Here is a 16,856-nt window from a genome sequence, read left to right on the forward strand (position 1 = left end):
AAAAAATTAAAAAAAAAAATCTTCATTACTAATGGTAAAATACATTCACCACAATGGCAAGACATCCGGTCCAACATTTCCTCCCTTGTTGCCATCCTTATAAAATGTCTAGAGCTTTTAAAGAGCTTGACTATTATTCCAAGTGTATATTGTCTCCCTATCCATCACACACTGGATAATTAAGAGGGGGAATTCCTTAGAGTGACCCCAAGATGATAACTAGGAAGTTTGAACTCAAGACTCCATGAATTTCATTAGGCCTTAAGAACCACTAGACCAACTATGATATCCCAAATTGTGCAAAACCAACTGAATTTGATTATTTGAATGTGTGTTGTGTAGGCATGTGTTGAGTCTCACATTAAATATTTACTAAATGGAATTTGGGTTTATAAGTGATTGTGAGGAGCCCCAATTGCAATTTAACTAGTCCTTTTGGGCTATAAGTGTAGAAGTGATTATCACTTTCCTTGGGTCGTTACAAATGATATCTGGGTTTCATTTATTATTAGCCCTTACATTATAGAGTCTAAAATGGAATTTTCCTTAATATATTTCCACCAAATAATGATAGTTTGAAGTGCTTTTTTTGGTTTGGGCTGATAACAAAGCTCATATTAGGGTTTAATTTGTTATTAGCCCTTAAACAATAGAGTTTAAAATGGAATTTTCCTTAATATTTTTCTACCAAATAATGATGGTTTGAAGTGTTTTTGTTTTTTTGGTTTGGGCTGATAACAAAATTCATATTTGCTCACTCGCTCACTCACATATTTAGTGCATGTACTTCGTGGATCAAGATATACAAGTAACTGGCCCACTGACATCAACCCAAACCCTCAATATTGGGCAAGCAATGGAAAAATCCATGCATACAACAGAACCATGGGGCAGGTTTGGGCCGCATTCTCATCAATGTTTCTAGGACAGCATGACTGTTGGGATTGAGTCAAGGCAAGCTACATGTGGAAAATGATTGGTTCTGTGGCAAATTAAAAAAAAAAAAAAAAATCAGATATTACATTTAAAATCTTTCATGATTTGTGACAACATTTGGCTTTCAAAGAATGTCATAGTTCATGAAGAAAGAATTTGGACTAAAGAGCAACTAAAGAGAAGCACCATTAAGGATGTCAAAGCACCACCACGCATCCTTGACGCAATAGTTATTCCACAAGTATAAGTGTTTGTGAGGTGTGGGGGCAAAATCGGGGTTCAAGTCTCTATGATGGAGTTTCACACACATATACACTTAGATTAAACTAAAATAAAAATTCTATCTTGCATATATATATAAAGGGATGTCAATGCTAGGCTGGAGTTCAAAACCAAATTCAAGAAGTCAGTTTTAAATGCTACCATCTGTTGTAATTGGGGGATTGATACAAGTAGTATTTTAATTTGATTCTAGAAATCCTGTGATGCTGTGCTTTCGCCAAAGTGCTATTGTATTGTCTATGTGTTACTGTGCTGAAGGTGCTAGTTTGGATACCTTATAGATGTTTTGTTTAGTTGTTAGTGTGTTTTGCTTTGCCCATTTGTTTTGGCTTGCTTTGGTTTTATAGTTAGCTTTGTATTTTGGTAACTGTAGCAGGGAGGTTTCGCTGGTTTCTTGGGATCTCCCTTTGTAATATGTGTTTGTTTCAATGACTAAAGCAACCCAAAAAAAAAAAAATGTTTGCAGGTCTTTTAGAATTAGTTTTTAGGGAGACATTTAGCTCTCTGATACAACACAGATTTTTCTAGCTGAATTAACCGACACATTAACAAATTTAAAATTGCATTCAGCCTTAGACGTAAAGAAGTAAAAAACAAGTCCTGGCACAATCACAGTGTAGGAAAAGAAAAGAAAAAACCATGATATAATTTCAACAATATATCGTGTGTTGATCCTATATTGGGTTTGTTTGTTTAATTCTTTTTCCAAAAAATATAAATGATATCTTGTTTCAGTTCATAATAAGGTTTCTGGTCTTTCTTTCATCAAAAAATAATAATAATAAGGTTTCTGGTAGCTTGTTAGTAAAAGCTAATCAACAAATCCAAACTCCAACTACTGTGAGTACAAGAGTATTTGGTTCAAGAAGAGTTCCCATATCTGTAAAGTGGGCTCCTAAATAAGCATCCACACTCCACATCCTATGATCTATACAAACATATAAAACTATTAATACATGCCACTCTCACCATGACTAGGAAACAAATAAAGTTCTTATATCCAAATATAAATTCAGGAATTTCACTGTCAACCTTTCTCATTCGCCATCAAAATATACAAATCCTTACAGATAGTTTTAATGAGATGCATTAAGTTACAACAGGTCTATACATTTGCACATTACTGAGTTATTGGCTATTCATGAGCATGTTTCATCAACGAACTTAATGAACCTAAAGAAGAAGAGTAAATATTTCATTGCCTCTTTTTTACGATGAGGAAGAACTCATCTGTACAAATCTTTGAGCTTCCTCAATGCGACCAAAACGGTTGAGAAGTCCAATGATTATAGAGTAATGTTCTTCAGATGCCTTTATTTTATATCTATGATGCATTAAATTAAATATCTGGCAAGCATCATCCACAAATCCAGCGTGATCACATATAGATAGAACCACTTTGAAAGTGAAATGGTTTGGAGTAAAAACACCCGATCTCATCTGATCAAACTGAGCAATTGCATCTTGACACTGGTTATTACATCCATATGCCTCTATAATTGCAGTCCATGTCATTACTCCCTTAACGGGGATTGCATCAAAAACTGACTTTGCATGACCAATTGCTCCACAACTCCCATACAACTTCACAACTGCAGCAGAGACAAAATGGGTACACTCAAAATTCTTCTTCAAGACTTGTCCATGTACCTCCTTCCCAAGCTTCAAACTTTTTAGTTCACCACAAACACTCAATATCCTTGCTATCGTAACTGAATCTGGCCTGTGTTTTGACAACTGCATTGACCTAAACACACCAAGTGCTTCATTTAGATGGCCATGTTCTACATATGAATCAATCATGGCTGTCCACAAGATCACATTCCTCTGTTCCATACCATCAAACAATTTTAAAGAATACTTCAACAGGCCACACTTTGAGTACATTATCATCAAAGAGGAAACAACAGATACATTAGGTAGGAACCAATTCTTCAAAGCATAAGCATGAATCTCCTTCCCTTGAGTCAGAGCCCTCAACTCTGCACAAACTGGAAGAACAGTGGCAACTGTGACAATATCAGGCCTAAACCCTTCCTGCTGCATCCAAATTATTGATCTCAAAGCCTGCTCAAGCCTCCCATTTGAGGCATAACCTGACATCAAAGCAGTCCAACAAATAGTATTCCTCTCCATTGATGCATAAAACACCTGCCTCCCTGATCCCATGTCCCCACACTTACAATACATGTCAATCAAGGCAGACTGAATGAAAATCTGCCTCGAGTAACTCTTCGTCTTCAACACATAAGCATGAACTTCTCGGCCTAATTTATGTGCCCAAACTTCTCCAATAACAGGAAGTATTGTAGTCAGTATAACCGAGTTTGGCCTTATCCCTTCTTCTACCATTCTCCTCACATACTCCAAAGCTTCCTTTTGCAACCTATTGTGTGCAAAACCCGCAATCATCGCTCCCCACACCACAACATCCCTCTCACCAATCTCTTCAAAAACACGACGCGCAAGCTTAATCTTTCCACATTTAAAGTACATATCAACCAAACTCGTCCCAAGAATTGAACTATCAAAAAAACCATTCTTTATCAAAAGGGCATGAGTCTTTAAACCTTGCCAAAGCGCAGATGCACCGGCAAAACTCTTGATGACATTAGAAAAAGAATAAACATTCAAATCGACCCCTAATTCCCTCATTTCAGTATAAGTCGAAAGCACATCACGATATCGCCGCCTACCCGATATCACACTCCCTCTAAGCAAGGCATTCCACGAATACACATTCTTACTAGAACATTCATCAAACAGTTGGTGTGCATCTTCAATCGACCCACAAGCTGTGTACATATTCACAAGCTTTGTACGTAAAAACTCGTTATTTTCAAGCCCATTAATCCTTATATGAGTGTGAACTTGTTTTCCTTCGGTTAAGGATTTGGTTCGAACACAAGCAGTAATAAGAGAAGAAAAAGTGGTGGGGTTAACAGGTATACCTTGTTGGTCCAAGTAGTCCAATATGGCAAATGCTTGTTTGAGCTTGTTTTGCTTAGCAAATCTTTGGATGTCTTTGTAAATGGCATATGGGTTTTTGGTGTGGAGTGGTAAAGATTCTGGGAATGCATCTTTTTGTGAAAATGGTGGCGGCTTTTTGGATGGAAATTTGGATGTTTTTTTGCGTTGTTGTTGGGGGTGGGTGTTTGATGGTGGTGGTTTTGGGTTATGGGTTTGGATTGGTGCTGGGGATTTTGTTGAGGCTTTGGTTTTGAAGAAGTAGGAGTTTCTGTTGTGGGTGTAGTTAGTGAAGGGATTTGGGTGGAGATGAAGAGTCCATGGAAGTGTAACTTCCATGGGTTTGTCTTTTGGGGTTCACAAAAACACTGAGTTTGTTTGGTTTGGACTAGACAGAAGGAATTGGGTTCGGTTGCTTGTTTCTTTATCTGCTTCAGCACTCGCCTAAGTGGCTAAGGTGCTTCTAGCCAAATATTTTATTTGGACATAGCACTAAACATATTTTTTAAGTTTTGGGAGTTTTTACTTTTCAACTAATAAAATCCGAAGGGTCGTTTAGTATCTTTGTTTGTATTTTTTAAAAATATGCGTGGATAGAAAAGTGGGTGAAAATACGTATAATATTATTTAAAAATTAAAAAATGTTACTTAAATTACCCTACCAAACGGCCTCCTAGTTTTTAAACTAAATTAATAAAGCTTTGAGTTTTGTCGATTCTAAAGTGAAAGACCTCATGAATAAAATTCAAGAGCTCTAAGGTGAAGAATTGATTTGGAAAACTGAAATTGTACACAGAAGGTGATAAGAATTCTAAAACATTTATGCAATCATTTAGAAGAAAAATGAATTTTTATAGAAGCTTAAAGATGATAATGGGGCTTGACTATGGGAGAGAATGGAATTTGGGCAGTTTTTTTTTTTTTAAATCACTTTCAAGGTTTATTTAGCTCTGCTTGTTACCATAAAAATGAAATCATAACTTTAAATCTTATCATAATTTCAATTATATAAAAAATTTCACAATTTGATAACGACAAGTTCTTATGTATATAAGGTAGGATTGTGAGACCAATCACATCTTACCTAGTAAGATAAACTCGTCACACGTATGGACTTATGTCTCAACTCTCAAGTGCTATTAGAGACTCAAACTCAAGCCTTTGTGACGAGGAGAACGAATGTCAACCACTAAACAAATACTTAAAATTTATAAATTGTGATTGATTTACAATAAAAATGATATGTAAAAATTGATGTCATACTGATTATAAATTTATAATATGCTCAACTCAACAAATCATGAAAAATTTATGAGATTTGTTGTTTATAACCTTGAAAATTAAAAAGCTTTAAAAAGTAAGTGGACAATGTTTCACTTACTTACACTTCCACACGAATATACCGAATCAAATCCAAGACTATGTTCCCCAATAATCTATGTAGGTAGTATATGTGTCTGGCTGAGAAGTGTCAGAAGTGCTTAAACTTAAAGCCTTAAAACAACAAACCCCACCAAAACAATGCTTTCTCTCATTTCTCCTTCACCTCCTCTCCTTCACTTCACCACTAACAAAGCCACTCTTCAAAGTTTCATCATTCCAAGTACTTCTTCTAACACAAGAGGCAGTAGAGGAAGATGGGTACCACGAACTGTTACAAGAGTCTCATCCTCAGATGAAACAAAGGTTGCTATTGCATCAATCCCAACAACAACAAAAAATGTAAATGTTGTTGATGATGATGAGGATGTTGTTGTAGAATCTGCTGAGGAAGTTGTGAGAAAATTCTATGATGGAATCAATGGCCGTGACTTGGCCTCCGTGGAGGACCTCATTGCCAGTAACTGCGTGTACGAGGACCTTATCTTTGCAACTCCTTTTGTTGGTCGCAAGGTACACCACATTTCTCAACCTATTTTTCTTCAAATGTCACACACACTGCCACACATGCGTATGTATAATTGTATATGGATATTTTACGTTAGTATATGTACACGTATAGGCAAAACTACAATACAATGATACAATAAAATTCTTTAGGTGCTGTATTGGTTAATGTAGTACAAATAGTAAATATGTGATTTGTTGATCAAAATAATCAAATGTTTAAATTTAATTGAAAAACTCAAGGTAAGCTACTAGGAATTTGTATCTAAAATTTGCCGAAATCTCCCTTAAATTGTAATTCATGATTTTGAACATTTAATCTTTTCTTAATCCATATTTTTAGGATACTCAGTTAACAAAACCTTGTCTTTAAACAATTGAAAAGGCTGTATGTAATTCTAGTAAAAAAGTTGTTTCTAGTCAAACAAACTGAGGACAAGTGGAACCAAACGAGCATACATATATGAAGAAAAATCATATGAGTATTAAATCATGTTAGAACAAAATGTATATTGGTATGATGTTTTATGATCAGGGGAAAATCAGGCCAAACCTTAGTACACCCCAACTTGGACTTCAACTTGGTGTCCAAAATATAATAATTTAGACGGAATGTTTCCAGGTCTAAAGTCATCACTTTAGTTTTGAGTATTGATTCTCCACTCTCTGTTTTTTTAGAGTCGTGTTGAAAGTCCTATTGTGAAAGATGGATCTATCCCAATTCTAATATGATTAGGGGCTATTAGGATAAGCAAACTGTACACTAATTGGTCCATGATAATTGAGTCACATATCCTTTTCTAGTCCTTTATGGTAAAATGCGCCTATTTTTTCCAAGAAAGAATGAACAACATAATTCAAGAATTTTTCCTAGTCCCTATCATACTGATAATGCTTTCTTTGACTTTTGCTTCTATATATCCAAAATACCAATCCTACATTTTGTTCTCCAATATCCTACATAGGCAGTTTCTGTGTCTATTTGAGGTACTTAAATTAGCCATATCAATCAACCATGCAGATGAACCTGCTTCATCTCGTATATGTTCTATAACAAAGCCACTCCCAGTTTCATTACTCCTTGTAGTACTTCTCCTAACACAAGAAGTAGAAGAAGGAGGGTGTCACTTACTTTTAATAGGGTCTCATCACCAAGAACAATAACTACAACCAATGGTGATGATGATGAGGATGTCATACAATCTGCTGCATATGTTGTGAGGAACTTCTACGGGGGAATCAATGTCCACGATTTGGTCTCCATGGAAGAACTCATTGCAGGCAACTGTGTGAATGATGTATAGAGAGAAAGAAGTAAGATAATTAACATGGTTTGGCCTAATGGTTCATCTCCACAGCCGAATCTAAGCAGCTATACTGAATATGTGTTACAATGGATCTAATGTACATTAACTTTAGTATGGTAACCCTAAAGACATGGTAGCCCTTGGTATACAAAATTATGGTAGTCCATGGTATTCTAGAAAACCACGATCTATGATAATATCCTAATGTATAATTTAAATATTTTAGAATTCATAACTTTCAACAAAGTATAAGAATGTCTTTCAGGAGCTTATTAAACTGACATTCTCATATTGTTTCATCAGTCCCTTTATTTTTTTTCATAATATAGATTCATGTGACTTTAGCACCCCTTGAATTTCATGAAGCAGATTTGAGTTTGTTGATAAGGAAGCATATTAAAAGTCAATGATGTCTCTGAGAATTACTAGTGTTTGTTCACATGGTGGAGGGGATAAAGTAACAGCAGGGAAGATGTTTTCTTCAATAGATTTTGTTTGGTGGTAACAGTTAATGAGATAGGGCAAAAGAGAAACACCTCCTCTTTCCTGGGTTTCTTATTGCAGGAATTTCAATTGGACATTTTTCAAAGGAATCACTCATAAAATTTCTAATCTGATTTATCAACCTAAAGATACAATCTTTAGACCAATTTGAATCATTGAAAACCTCAGCAACTTGATACAGCATGAATATGATTATATGAAAAAAAGTGGTAAAAACATCCCTCTGTTTCATTTATGTATCTCTTCCCTTCTCTAAACATAGTTTGATTCAATATGTAGGAAATCCTGCAGTTCTTCAAAAAATTCACTGATTCCATCTCCATAGACCTCCAATTTGTTATTGATGATTTGTCTACTGAGGATTCCTCAGCAGTTGGAGTGACATGGCATTTAGGTATGTTGAAAAATATCGTATGCTTTTTACCTTCTTTCATCCCAATAAGTATTAATTACCTCTTTAGATTTTTTGATTTTCAACCTGATTAATGTGGGAAATAACTTCAGATTGGAGGAAGAGGCCTTTTCCTTTTAGCAAAGGATGCAGCTTTTATCGATTGGAGGTTGTGAATAAAAAGAGACAAATAATGTAAGTGATATTTTAATGTTGAATATGTAGTATACTATATACTATTTGCAATGGATTATCTAACCCTAGTTGAAAGAATCTGCCTTAAGAGAATTTCATTAACCCTTAAATAAGGGTATTGTTTGCAATCACAATTTTGGTTCCCCAGAAAGAAAATAATTTGAATTCTGGGTTGAAACATAATTGATTGTGAGAGTCCAATGTTTCTTCACTTTGTATATATCTTTGAGATGATGCAAATGGGAGCTATCAAAACATCAAAACTTGCTTAATCCTGATGTAAATACAAATAAATTTTCAATTTAAGAATAAAAGAACTTGCATCATGTGCTAGCGGCCTAGTGCCTGACCTTACAAGTTGGCATGTTTAATCTCAGTCCAAAAGGTAATACTTGTCCTATAATTTATTTATTTTTGTCTAAATTAGAAAAAAATTCCATTCCACCCTGATTTCTTTATTTGGATGTGGTATTCATTAGATTACTTGGCTAATTCTTTTTGAAAACCCAATTGAACATATTTTTATAACTACCATTTCAACATGATAGATTTTTTATATTCATGATGATTGTACTATTAGTTTTGGACAAATTTGCAGAATATGGCATTGAGTTAACCTACCTGAGACATAATGATTGGACAACCTCAGACTAGAGGTTCTGCTTTAACCTCCCCAGCTCCAACCTGGCAAAAGGAGCACCTTCTCACCCTTAGCCAACATAGGGTCCATTGCTCATGTCCTTTTTGGTATAACTTTAGTATGTTGGACTCCATGGTGCCACCAAATCAATGATAAGAATCTCCATTATGTTAAGCCTTGCTGCTCCTGTTCCTTCCTGAAAGACCAAAGATTTTAAAGAGAAGATACCCTTGAAATGCAATACCTTGTCATCCAAGATGCCAATCATACAATGAGGCCCTTTTCTTCAATACTTAAGTAGTAAATTAAGATGATAACTTACATATTTATGGGGGAATTCAATACTCCCAAATAAAAGGGAGTTAGTCTATGGTCCATTCAATAATAAATAAATAGGACCTTCTATTGGGAAAAATCATTGACTAAAAAAAATACTCTATAAAACCTTATCTAAAAAAATTTGTGTTTATTTAGTTCATAAGATGCTTATAACATATTTGCACCATGCACTGCAAAGATTGCATAGATTGTGTTGGGAGACTAATCTTGCTATTTTCAAAATACAGTTATGGACGAGATGTTGTAGAACCTGCAATCAAACCTGGGGAGGCAGCTTTGGTATGTAAATTAGCCATCACACACACATTTAGATGTCAGGAAATAATACACATGTCCAGAGATAGACTGGAAAACAAGGAAAAAAAATTAGAAGAGAGAAATAAAAATAAAATGTCAGAATGCTACTCTGTGTGGGTGCACACGCATGCATGAATGCTTTCCTTCATATGCTCATATTACTCCTAAAATCTGAAAATTATTTTGGTTGAACTTGAGTATGCATTGGTCTGTTTCAGCCCTTGCTTACAACCTTGCTTAACTCCACTAAGTTGGTGTTGAGATTGCATGAATTTGGAGAGAAACTTATTGTATCTCACCTCTGATACACTAATTTTTTCCCCTGATAGCCCATATATTTCAATTTTCTGATGGTCTTCCTAGTAACCAATTGATATAAAAAATAAATTTTGCATTGATGGATAAAAATTAAAAATTGTATTGATTCAGTTATTATGCTTATGCATACATTTTATCCTTCTAATCAAATTACTGTATGTGTGCAGGTGGTTATCAGAGGTGTAACTTGGCTTCTGCAGCAATTTCCTCAGCTGGCAGACCGGCTATGATAGCAGCTATCAAGCAATTATTTTTTCATCTTTAATAGAAATGATTATAGGGTTATTTGAATTTGATAAAGATTTAAATTTTAGGTTCAAATGTATAGTTAAATCTGCCCCCAACCACACTGTATTCTTTACTACACTGTTAATTTAATATGCAACAACATATTTGGTGATCAGTTTCTTCAATTATATCATTACAGTAAAATATATCTGGTGAGCAATGCACTTTGTGGTCACATGCTGTATTTTAAAGCCACAATGTCTTTCTTACATAGAACACATTTAACACCAAGAATAAGATCATAGCTAAATAACTTGGTTAATGCCATTGGGCCTCTTCTGTGGGTTCAAAAACTTGGGGTCAAATCCCCTACTTACATTCAGCAAAAATAAATAAACATGGATGCCATGGTAGAAGATGCCTGTAGAATAGAACATAGTGAAAACTTAGTTTTATTTTTTTCTTCTTCATTTTTAAAAAATTTTATTTTAGTTTTAATAATAGAAGAAATTGCATAGGCATAACAAGAGAAAATTTTAAAAAGATACAGACTCATCCATCAGTTTACAGAAGGACCTTAGAGCCATTGAGAGTTCGACCAGCCCATGTTCATGTTGACTTTGGAAGCTATTTTGGCCAAACCAGCTGCTTCATTTGTGCCATTTTGACTGAGTTTATAAGGTTCAAACTTCAAAATATCAAAAAGAATAGGATACACCTTACATGCAATCTTCATTTATGCCAGATCAGGTTGCTCATGCAAGAGGAAGCCAAAATGACCAAAAAAATCTCGCAGCAATAACTCTTTCTATAACGTCACATGATCTCTCTCAGAGTTGTTATCAGCGCCATAGCCATGAATGGGCGGAGAGAGAGCTAAAATTACCGCGATGCTCAAAGTCACAAAGAAGATTTCAGACAATTCAAAACTTCACCACTTTGGTGGTAACAAAATGATTTTCTCGTTGAGACTGACCAAAACCATGGCTGAAACCAAAAGCTCATGACCAGAAATTCACTAATATTTTACTTATATGCTTGAAAAGGCTACGAGGATGATTTTGATCCAGAGGTATTTTTCTAAATCCTTTTAAATTGAAACTCATTTTGCAATTCCTTTTGTTACAAAAGAAGAGAAGGTACTATTATAAACTACAATTCTCTTCACATCATTACCCTCTAACCAATTCGAGCCTAGTTTTTCTGTTGGAAAATTCTTTAATGCGACCTATTAGACATAAATACTGTCCAGCAAAAAATAATTTTTTTTTTTCTCATTATAATGGGAGAAAAAAAAAACTACTATCAAAGTATACATATCCTTTCCACATGGAAAAATTATTTTAATTTCTTTATTTGAAAGATATTTAGCAGAACATTACACTTGCATCGTAGAAAAAAAAAAGGGGGTACATGTATACAAGAATTTAGTCAGCTAGAGCCATTTGATGATTAATTCAAAGACTCTTATTTGACTTTAAAGGAGAATTGTACAGGACTTTTCACACAAAGAGAAGAATCTCTCTTCTGTGTATTAAAATGCTAACGATTGCATGAAGACATATGCCAAAGGCATAAATTAGTCAACTGATTCCTTTGCATTTAAAAGGAGGGGGGAAAAAAGGACAAGTATGATTAACATTTTAATGATGACATTTCAGTATTTTTTTTTTTTGATACCGTAGCAAAAAACATAAGACGTTAGGTTATAGTAGGAGTGATCCAGCAGTAGTGGATTGGAGTCTAGACAGCTAAATAAGCAATATCTAAAACATTACATAGGATAAGCTTAGGAACAAAAAGAGTGCCAAAGGTAGACCCTGTTGCGTTAGGTAGTGTAAGTCTGTCATCAAGGAAGACTCCTGCCATCCTGGTTGACTAATACCATTGCAAACCTGGGTGGTTCTTTTGCAATTGGTAAGGAACAAAATTTGTCTAAACCCAAGAGTTGTAGCCTTTATAGCTGCTTCCACAATTGCATTCTGAACAGCCACTGAGCAGGAGGTGGATAGGCAGCTAGCTCCCCCACTGAAAATCTGGTCTCCCTTCAAGTCCTTTGCCTCATAAGCATAGCCACTTCGCTTGCACTTCCTTCCCTTGCAGCCAGCAACTTTAACAATGAGTTGCCAATCTCTGGTGACAGCAGAAGTCAGTGCAGGTCTGTCCTGATCTTGAGAGTGGTAATCATCCATCCTAAAAGCTTCCTGGAACCTGCACACAAGAGATTGAGAGGTGAGAATGACCATTAGTGGGTTCGGGTTAATGCCTTCATGAACCACTTTATTCCTGTGATTCCACAAAGACCAGAGGGTGGTGCAAATGGTTTGAAGATAAGAGTCCTTCTGTTGGGGTTCAAGATCAGTTCTAGGCATGCAACCTGAGAGCCACTGAATGGTATTTGCTTGGTTCAAAGCCGAGGTATGGATTGAGAGATTTGTGCCATGCCATACCGCTCTTGAAAACTGGCAGTACAGGAACAAATGGGATAAAGTTTCATCATCTTCATTGCAGAGAGGGCAGGCGGGCTCAGATGCAATACCTCTACTTTTTAAGGTTGATTTCACTTGAAGACCATTATGGAGTAATTTCCAAATGAAAGTAACGATCTTCATAGGGAGTTTTAGCTTCCCTATTGTGCTCCAAACAGCTTTAGGAACAGCAGACCTTTGGAAGTACCTGACAGCATATCATAGGCTTTTTCCACCTTATACTTTCCAAACTAACTTATCAATCCCAGCATCAGTTTTAGGAATGGGGAGGTGCAGAATCTCCATGGCAGTGTGATGGGTATAACTTCCTAACTAAGTCAGCTTTCCAAGTGTTGGTAGTGCTATCAATAAGATCAGAAAGATGACATTTCAGTATTGATCACCAAAAAAAAAAAAAATCAAATATAGCTCAAAGAAGAAACTTTTTTTTTTAATAAGTGAAGTCTATACTCAGGTATGTTTTTAAAAATTACAATGTGAAATGTGAATTCTCCATTCAATACAGCTACATTATGAATGTAAAATCAGTTTGGTCACTATGCACACCTGTTTTCATTAAGAAGTGCATTAATCATTTCTGCCCAAATAAAATAAGGGCAATGGAATTAGGCAAAATTGGAAACCATAAAAATACAGACTGCTGAAGCAATGAGCTCAAATCTGCTGCAAAATTAAAATAGCAAACTAATGAAGGTAGAAGTCATTCTCAAAGAGTGCCATGGCCAACCAAGGTCTCAAATTTTGAGCCCCAATGTTTCTGATTCCTGAGTTTTTTAGCATTCTCCTTGTAAACCCCATCTACAAAGAATATCTTCACTTCAAATAAGTTCAACAATTGTGGTTCTTTCTGTGCTTCTTTAAATGGCAATCTAAATCCATTTGAAACATGTTAGCAGTCCTTTGTTTAGTATAAATTCTATTGTTCATCATATTCCACAAAATTCACTTCTGAGCCAAAATCCCCACTTGCTACATATCCCGCATCTTTCATTAGCTCATTTAATCCATCCAGTAAAGTGTAAATTTCTTCTGCATGGGGGTTTGATGTGTCGCCCACCATAAAGGGCGAAAATCCCAAGCCCACATCAATCCAAGCACAGCCAGGAGCCTTCCTCACACCCAAATCCCTCATGGAAGTCCTAACCTCAGCTAGCATGTTCCAACGACCATCAGCAGCATACATATTAGCAATCAAGACGTAGTAACCTGAATTTTCAGGCCTCATTTCTAACAGTTTCTCAGCTGCCCACTCCCCTAATTCTGTATTTCCATAAATCCGACAGGCTCCTATTAGAGTAGCCCACATGGCAGGAGTTGGCCTGTAAGGCATTGTTTTGATCATTTCTTTTGCTTTGTGCAACAAACCAGCCCTGCCAAATAGATCAACCATGCAAGAGTAATGCTCCACTTGAGGACTTAAACCATAAACACAAGGCATTTTTTCAAACAGCCTCTGGCCTTGGATTACAAGACCAGAATGGCTACAAGCTGATAGAACTGCAACCATGGTTATATGGTCTGGTTTGATCTGGAACCTTTCCATCTCTTCAAATACTTTCAGTGCAGCTTGTCCCTCTCCCTGTATTCCATATCCAGCAATCAAGGAAGTATAAGTCACCTCATCCCTTTTGCTTAACGAATCAAACACTCTTTTGGCTTCTAAAACTTTACCCGACCTTGCATACATGTCTACAAGAGCATTCCACAAAAGCAAATAGTCCTTGAACTCTTCACGCTTTGTAATGTAGCAGTGGAACTCCTTCCCATGTTGCAGATTGGCCACTCGAGCACAGAGGGGAAGAATACTGGCAATTGTCACATAACTTGGTTCAATTCCGGAAAGCAACATCTCTCTAAATAGGAATGATGCTTCCTCTGATTGATCCATGTGGCTGTAGCCAGAAAGCATAGAATTCCAAGTAATTATACTCTTATTTTCTACCAATTGGAACAAAATATAGGCATGCCTTAGGTCTTTGCACCTAGAATACATAGTAATTAGTGCATTCTTGACAGTATCAAACTCATCACAACAGCTACGAATTGCAGAACCATGAATTTCTTTTCCCAGTTTAATTGCCCCAATGTGGGAACATGCACCCAAACCAATAAGCATTGCCACAGAATCCAAAAGAACGCCACAAGTTCGCATCTGAGAAAGCAAGTCAAGTGCTCCCTTAAAATTTCCAGTTCGCAAGCACCCACCAGTTATAGTATTCCAAGTTATGATATTCACTTCATTATTTGTAATTCTCATGCTTTCAAAAAGCTGAAATGCTTCCCCCCACATTCCCCTGGAGGCATAAGCAGATATGATTATGTTCCAAGAAACAGCATCCTTTTCTGGCATTTTGTCGAACAAGCTTCGAGCAACATCAATTTCCCCAAACCTCCCATACATGGAGACCAAGGCATTATGTACAAACAAGTTCCACCCAGCAGGGCTAGCATTAATAGAATTATGAACCTCCCTACCAAAACCCAAATCCAAATTTTCACCACAAGCCTTGAGAACAGTTGGGTAAGTAAAATTATCTGGTCTAATCCCCTTATCCACCATTTCTTTATAGGCAGAGAGAGCCTCCCCAAAAATCCCATTCCTAACATAAGCAGAGATAAGCAAATTCCAAGGCAAAGGGTGCAAAATACTTGAATTCGCAGTAATAGTACGGGCTTCAGCAAGGAGGTCAAAACTTGAGTAAAAAGTAACAAGCTTGGGCACCAAAATGGGGTGTTGTTCGAGACCCAAGGAGATAATCTGGGCATGAAGCTGTTGACCTTGTGGGAGTGATTTAAGGTTGGTGCAAGATAGAAGAAGAAAAGAAATGGGATGTAAGATAAGGTCATAAGGAGATGAAGAGGCATGGAGCTGGATAAGAGAGAAGTTTTTGAATGCTTTTGATAGATGGCCTTGGCTTGCAAAGTCCTTGAGAGATGTCAAAAGGGAATTAATCATGGATTCATCACTGCTTGTGTTTGTTTCCGGGACAGAATCATTTGATTTGCATGATGTGGACGGCTTATCGTATTGTTCTGTATCTTGTCTCCATTCTCTAGGAATGTATTTCTGGATTTGAGCTATAGAGATACCTCTTGGGATAAACCGAGATGGAGCAGGCGGCATACACTATAAATGTATGTGTGTGTGATGATAGCATGGTCAGTGAGAACTGACCGCATGGCTTCACCCACATTCGCAACATGCATCAAAGGCTACTTCATTCAATCATGGACTGAAGGTAATATTTCCCCTGCAAAATCAGAAATAATGTAAGCTATGAATGAACCATTAGAGTGTTAAAGAAAGCACTCTTCACACTAATTCCCACATATGCCCAAAAACATTCTTCAATTGGGTTTTTTATTTATTTAAATAATTCAATTGTTACCTCACACACTCTCCTCATAAACAAGACCAAGCAGTGCCACTAAGCTACAAGGTTCTTGCAAATTGGGTAAATTTAGTTGAAATTAATATATTTTTGTTTCATAAGGGGTAAAAAACCCAAATTTATTCTCTCTCTGTCCTTCTATTTTCTCAACATGAAAAATAGGCATATATATAATCTTCAGAGATCACAAATATACTTATGAACAATATAATTCAAAGATCATTTGCGTTCAAAAAGAAATCAAATAAAATCACTTCTAAGTAATAATCATACAGGGAAGTAGCTAGCAAAAATCAAACTTTAGAAACAACAGGAGGAGATAAAAATAAAAAATAAAAAACTTTGAACTTTGAGCAGTAACATTTTCGTTCAGTTATAACACAACCAAGCGAAGTTTTTAAATTTATTTTTCTCAGCAACCAAACATAATATAGGGGTGTCAACCGACACCGACCGAAATAATTGAGACTCAATCATTCTTTAAGTAAAACAACACAAAACCGTATTACCCAGAGGCGTACTCACCAGAGCCCCATGCGTACCTCGAAAGAAACAATGTTAAGGTTTTGTCTCTCTCTCTCTGTATCCTTTCTTCTTCCTTAGTTTTCCTCTGCTGTTTCTTGGGAACCAGACAGAAACCTTGTATCAGTGAGGTAGGTTTCTCGGCTTTATCAGTGAAAGGAA

At 36.1% G+C, this 16,856-nt stretch overlaps 4 protein-coding genes across 5 annotated transcripts; 1 reads left to right on the forward strand and 3 right to left on the reverse strand.

Annotated features, from left to right (window-relative positions):
• Positions 1–2,227: 2,227 nt before the first annotated feature.
• Positions 2,228–4,613, reverse strand: LOC142618740 (pentatricopeptide repeat-containing protein At1g71460, chloroplastic). The gene has a single exon (XM_075791750.1). The coding sequence runs from the start codon at positions 4,522–4,524 to the stop codon at positions 2,428–2,430; it is 2,097 nt and encodes a 698-aa protein (XP_075647865.1). The 5' UTR covers positions 4,525–4,613; the 3' UTR covers positions 2,228–2,427.
• Positions 4,614–5,624: 1,011 nt separating this feature from the next.
• LOC142619189 (uncharacterized) lies at positions 5,625–10,511 on the forward strand. Its single transcript, XM_075792265.1, has 5 exons — positions 5,625–6,078; positions 8,163–8,277; positions 8,388–8,469; positions 9,676–9,727; positions 10,231–10,511. The coding sequence occupies exons 1-5, from the start codon at positions 5,707–5,709 to the stop codon at positions 10,291–10,293; spliced, it is 684 nt and encodes a 227-aa protein (XP_075648380.1). The 5' UTR covers positions 5,625–5,706; the 3' UTR covers positions 10,294–10,511.
• A 1,421-nt stretch (positions 10,512–11,932) lies between these two features.
• On the reverse strand, positions 11,933–16,840 carry LOC142618470 (pentatricopeptide repeat-containing protein At1g71490). Of its 2 annotated transcripts, XR_012841296.1 has the most exons (3): positions 16,698–16,840; positions 13,327–16,031; positions 11,933–13,121 (listed from the first exon to the last, which is right to left on the reverse strand). XR_012841296.1 is itself a non-coding variant. In XM_075791411.1 (2 exons), the coding sequence occupies exon 2, from the start codon at positions 15,902–15,904 to the stop codon at positions 13,697–13,699; it is 2,208 nt and encodes a 735-aa protein (XP_075647526.1). In that variant the 5' UTR covers positions 15,905–16,031; positions 16,698–16,840; the 3' UTR covers positions 11,933–13,696. The 2 variants fall into 2 exon arrangements, 1 of the variants encoding a protein (XP_075647526.1); XM_075791411.1 differs by having other exon boundaries at positions 11,933–16,031.
• On the reverse strand, positions 12,058–13,355 carry LOC142619469 (uncharacterized). The gene is made up of 2 exons (XM_075792569.1): positions 13,327–13,355; positions 12,058–12,967 (listed from the first exon to the last, which is right to left on the reverse strand). Exons 1-2 carry the CDS (start codon positions 13,353–13,355, stop codon positions 12,058–12,060), a joined length of 939 nt encoding a protein of 312 aa, XP_075648684.1.
• Positions 16,841–16,856: the final 16 nt, after the last annotated feature.

The sequence above is a fragment of the Castanea sativa genome, chromosome 12 (assembly GCF_040712315.1).
Source record: "Castanea sativa cultivar Marrone di Chiusa Pesio chromosome 12, ASM4071231v1".
NCBI lineage: Eukaryota > Viridiplantae > Streptophyta > Magnoliopsida > Fagales > Fagaceae > Castanea > Castanea sativa.